Below are 5047 nucleotides of genomic sequence, written 5' to 3'. Positions count from 1 at the left end.
ATCTACGAAGTGCGAGTTTAGTATTGTAATCACATTTGTATTGATGTATACACTTGAATAGAGACTTAGTAGTTTTGATCAACGTTATCCGCACCTCTTTCGACACAATTGTAATCAACGTGAGAAATTAGTTATAGAACTACATGCAGTTATAGGACTCACTTGTTACATAGACTCAGGATATTGGTACAATCAAAGAGATATCTCTTTGGTACAATCTACTACGTGACTACGTCACTGCATATAGTTTGTGTTTGCATGAACTGACTGTTGGCTTTGAGTACACATTAGCTGATCACACTTTTAAGCTGTATTGGACATTGGATATATGCGTAGAATGAGCTCGTTTTTGTAATAAGCCAAAAATCTTATATTCGCTCCAATGGCTGAGAAGACCAAGGAAGAGAAAGCTCCAAGCTCTTCAGAGAACCTGACGTGTCCACTATGTCTTGATATCTTCGACGAGGCAACCATCCTGACTTCATGCGGGCACACCTTCTGTCGGAAATGTCTCAAGAACTATGACCTTTCCCACCAGGATCTCGATCACATGCTCTGTCCTCTCTGCAGGAAGATCACCAAGCTGTCAGCTAATCGTGTCGATGATTTCCTCACCAATGTGACTGTCAACGGACTTGTAGACAATTACCACGCGCAGTGTGGAGGGATGAACTCTGTCCTTGAGATGCGTCCAAAATGCACTGCTTGCAAGTTTCAGCAAGATGCCGTCTCATTCTGCTGTACATGTAATAACTACATTTGTGATAGGTGTCTGGATTGTCATCAATTTCTTAAAGTCTATGAAGATCACGAGATTGTATCCATACAGGATATCAACAACGGGAAGGTCAGAATTGGTCATCTATCCGAGAAGTGCTGCATCCACAGACAAGAGAACAAAGATATGTTTTGCGAGGATTGTAAGGTCCATGTCTGTCTCAAGTGTGTGATCGTCGGTCATCAAAATCACAAGATCAAGAATCAGGCTGACTTCGAGCAGCAGTTACGGCTTAAGGTAATTAGTGGGTTCATTTGACAAAAAATAATTGCGTTTGGCTAAGGCCTGACAAGATTTACTCATACAATTCAGATAGAGAAAGGTACCATAGGCACCAGAAGCGGGGAGGGGACTGGTCGAGGGAACTGCATGGTTCAATAATCACGTGGGGGTTGTTCGCTTCGCAAGGAAAAAACAAATATATATATGTATGTAATTCCTTTGCATTATAACGAGATAACAAGTACTCTGAAATATGAATTGTACATTTTCAGCATCCTAAAATCAACGTTTTACCACTCGTGTTTATCATATAGCCTACATGTATATGTAAACGTTGTCTACAATATAGGCACCGCAAACATGGGAGAAGATATTCTTATCTTCTAAGAGGTTGGGGAAAAGTGAGTCCCCCTCCCCCCTCCCCCTCTTTTGACAATAAATGTTTGGCAGCAAAGCCCTATCAGCACTAGATAAGTTCTCTAAGATCTAAGATCCAGAATTCATCAATTTCCAAACCTAAATTTACTAATTTATCGGTCGCTACCATCCCTTACAAAAGCAAAAACTATAGGGGACATATTATTTCCTCTATCGGGGGGTGGAGCCAAATTGTTTCTGCATCCACTCCTTCACAAGGCCAAATATCTTTACAAACAAAGGAGGATTTGTTTTTCCCGCCTCCCTTGCCAGACAAAATCTTTTGACATCAATCATTTGCAGCATAAGCAACAACAAAAAAGAGATTCAACAAAAAACAAAGTGTCACTATTCCATATTCTAAAATTCCCTCTCGATTGCTACACACCCTCGCATAATAAATGTACCCTTTTTTCCAAAACATAAAAGCGAAGAGGCTGATGATTTTTTTCTTTCTGTCAAGGTGGCGGCTAAATTATAAATTATTTCCCCCCTTTACAAGCCTCAATTTAGCCGTGTATCGATTAGCTTTAAATATTTCTGTAAAGATGCAAAAATGCAACATGCAATGATCTGAATGTTCACGTTTTCAGTAAACCATGTTGAAATCCTCAATGTAGTTCCTAACTTGCATGTGTAACGGTATATAGTCTTCTTTAGCTATAAAATACAAAAGCGCTTTAATACCCAAGGCCCCAAGTATTCGGGTAGAGCTTTTCTCTATAAAGGGGGAGAAGACAAAGGCCCCGCCCGGCTCGCAAGACAAAAGCACAATTACATGTGATGATATTGCAGATTAGAAAAGCAATTAAGTGGTCTAAAATACGGTTATAACTTTCCAAAACGCTCTCTTTTTCCTCTCGGTCACTGGTCTTCCTTGCATTTTAATAGTTGGAATGTTTCTTATCATTGTACAAACCCTGTCTCCTATAGTCTTGAAGCGGATAGGGAGTGAAGATCGATGCTTCTCTCTAGTTAAGTGGGTAGGGCGACACTTTTGCCACCCCCTCTTAGAAGACATAAGGCTCTTTCTGTTGCTCATATAATTATATGCAAAATCATTATTTTGAAGTAGACTGAGATTTTCCGTGGTTTTTCAAACTATAATTGAACTTTTAAATTTCGCAGAAGCAAATAATTTCGCTCGGTCGCTACACTCCCCCGCGTAATAGTAAACTTTCTGTCGAGCTATATAATCCTTGATATCATAGAAACACTTGTATATGAGGTATGCTATGTCATTCTTAAAATAATAATTTTAAATATGCTTCAATTAGCAAATATCTTAAATCTGTTTCTGTGTTTTAAAACATATGCTTATTTTAAGAAGCTGCATTCCAATCCAATACTACAAACAAAAAGAGGAATGCAAAGTCTTGTTCTCTATCATTTGTTGAAAATTCAAACACTATTATTTATAAATATCAAGAAAGGAGGGGAGGGGGAGGGGGGGGGGGCTTTTGAAGGTAGTAAGCGTAGCTACATTTCATAGCTATACATTAGTCTAAAATCCTTAAACATCGAGAGTGTTTGCCCCCCCCCCCCCCTTCATACATGATATCATCATCTTAAATTCAGTTCATTTTTTACCATTTAAAATCAAATATATAAGCATGTAATATAAAAAAGAATACAAAATAAATGGTTACGATGCCCCCTAAAAGTGAAGCCTTGAAAAGAGTGGTTCTAACTTTAGTGAAACTTCAGGCGCGTGCAAAATCGGTGTTTCATTTTCAAACCAGCTCCATGTAATTTGCATACATCTCATTCTATGTAGAAAATGTTTTTTTCACTTCTCTATTATTTGTTTTGTTTAGGTGAATGACCTTGTCCAGCGATGTGCTGCTAAGAAGACAGAACTGGAGAAGAACATTCAGAATGTGGAAGTACAACGCCATGAAGTATACGTTGCCGTGCAGAAACTACTGGACGATGTCAGTCAAGCCTACAGCATCAAGGCCAAAAAGCTTGACGAAAATCATCGGAATCTCATAGAGCAAATCAATGCATTAAAGCGCAGTTTCGATGACAACCTCAATGTCTTGAAATTCAACAATCGACAGAGGATCAAGAGTATTTGTAGTTCAATAACACTGGTAGCTAATGACAGACTTGGTCGGCTTGAGACAGACAATCTGTCTGCTCATACCTTGCTCTGTGAGGAGCTGGATGCCATGCTGAAGAAGGCTACTGATCACACTTCTGCGGCAGCCATTACGAAGAAAGCACAGAAGAAGAGGTTCAAGCCTGCAGATACTCGTCTTGACCTCGGGAGCATCTCAGAATCAGATCCCAAGTTGCAAGTCATTCAGTGTGTAGATCTATGGGGATTAATGTGGGGAATGACCCAGTACTCTGATGATAGTGTGGCTATCGGATATTATCGTACACATGGTATAGATATCATTGATTCAGCTGGTAAAAAGCACCAGTATGCAAACATACCAAGTAACATGGAGTGTAATGCTCTTGTGTTTCAACAAGATAGGTCGTTATGCGTATCGGGGGATAGTAAAGAAGCACACATATATTCTCCCAATGGATCCAGGAAATCAACTATCCACGTGAAAGGCAATGCCATTTTGTTCAGACTAAACAGAAGTCCATCAGATGAAATCCTCATCGCTAACAATGAAAAGCAAGTCTACATCTATGACCCGACTGGATCCACTCTCAAACACACTGTCCCAACAAAACACAACGAGACGAGCCAGGTATCTGCCACCAGGTCGGGTTTGATCGTCACGAGTTCATGTAACACCAATCCAAGCGTGTTGACGGTCTATGACAGGGATGGGAATGCTGGTAAGTCTCTACAAGCTCCAGACGATGTCTACCTGTATGCTGCCGTAGATGGGCAGGACAGGGTGTATGTAGCGAGTGTTGACCAAGCGAATGGTATCGTGGTGATCAGGCTCTATGACCTTGATGGTCTGAACCTGAAGGAAATAGTTGAGTTCAATGTACTTAATCTAACACTTGGTTATAGTTGGTGTTACTTTGAATCCCTCTCTCCAGACATACTCGCATTTGCTTGTGAAATGAAGTTGTATTTTATCAAAGTAACACTGTAATCCATACCACACTATATATTACCATTATTTATGGTGTGTATACCTCTCTGCTCCAGCTCTAATATGGGCCTATAATGTGTCATATTTTATTCTATTGTTTATTATGTGATAACTAACCGAATGAGAATATGCCTATTCTCTCGATGCATTTTAATTGCCTGAATACCGTGGTCATTATCCAATATAATTATAACTTTCCTTTCTCGAAATAGTATGTCAATTGTGTAATCGTTTCTCATAGATATTTACTGAAAGCCAGTGATATCATAATGAACAACTTAAAAACAAGTAAGATATTGATTCAATTCTTATTAGTGTCATTTTCTTTATGTTGTTATGCTCAAATATTTTTTGTTAATGTTCGTGCTTATATTTCTTGACTTTTGTGGTGATTATTTTGTACCTTTAAATGACGAAATAATTGATATTGACATTGTAAATAGGACCCCTTTAGCTTTCACGGGTTATATCCTGTCAAGTTATTGGTATTATTATTTAGTTTTTATTTTATAATATCATTTTCCTCTTCGTATAGAAGTGATACATTGAACCTGTC

The 5047-nt window shown here is 38.8% G+C and overlaps 1 protein-coding gene across 1 annotated transcript; it reads left to right on the top strand.

The window, feature by feature from the left end:
• Positions 1-382: 382 nt before the first annotated feature.
• On the top strand, positions 383-4491 carry LOC115921600 (E3 ubiquitin-protein ligase TRIM71-like). Its single transcript, XM_030979200.1, has 2 exons — positions 383-1015; positions 3235-4491. The coding sequence occupies exons 1-2, from the start codon at positions 383-385 to the stop codon at positions 4489-4491; spliced, it is 1890 nt and encodes a 629-aa protein (XP_030835060.1).
• Positions 4492-5047: the final 556 nt, after the last annotated feature.

Source organism: Strongylocentrotus purpuratus, unplaced genomic scaffold (assembly GCF_000002235.5).
Source record: "Strongylocentrotus purpuratus isolate Spur 01 unplaced genomic scaffold, Spur_5.0 spur5_scaffold_10, whole genome shotgun sequence".
Lineage (NCBI taxonomy): Eukaryota > Metazoa > Echinodermata > Echinoidea > Camarodonta > Strongylocentrotidae > Strongylocentrotus > Strongylocentrotus purpuratus.
This window is presented reverse-complemented; position numbering and strand designations above follow the sequence as displayed.

Coding starts and splice junctions, on each gene's coding strand:
- LOC115921600 (XM_030979200.1), top strand. CDS start 383: ATGGCTGAGAAGACCAAGGAAGAGAAAGCTCCAAGCTCTTCAGAGAAC. Junction 1,016..3,234: donor AGCAGCAGTTACGGCTTAAG/GTAATTAGTGGG, acceptor TGTTTTGTTTAG/GTGAATGACCTTGTCCAGCG.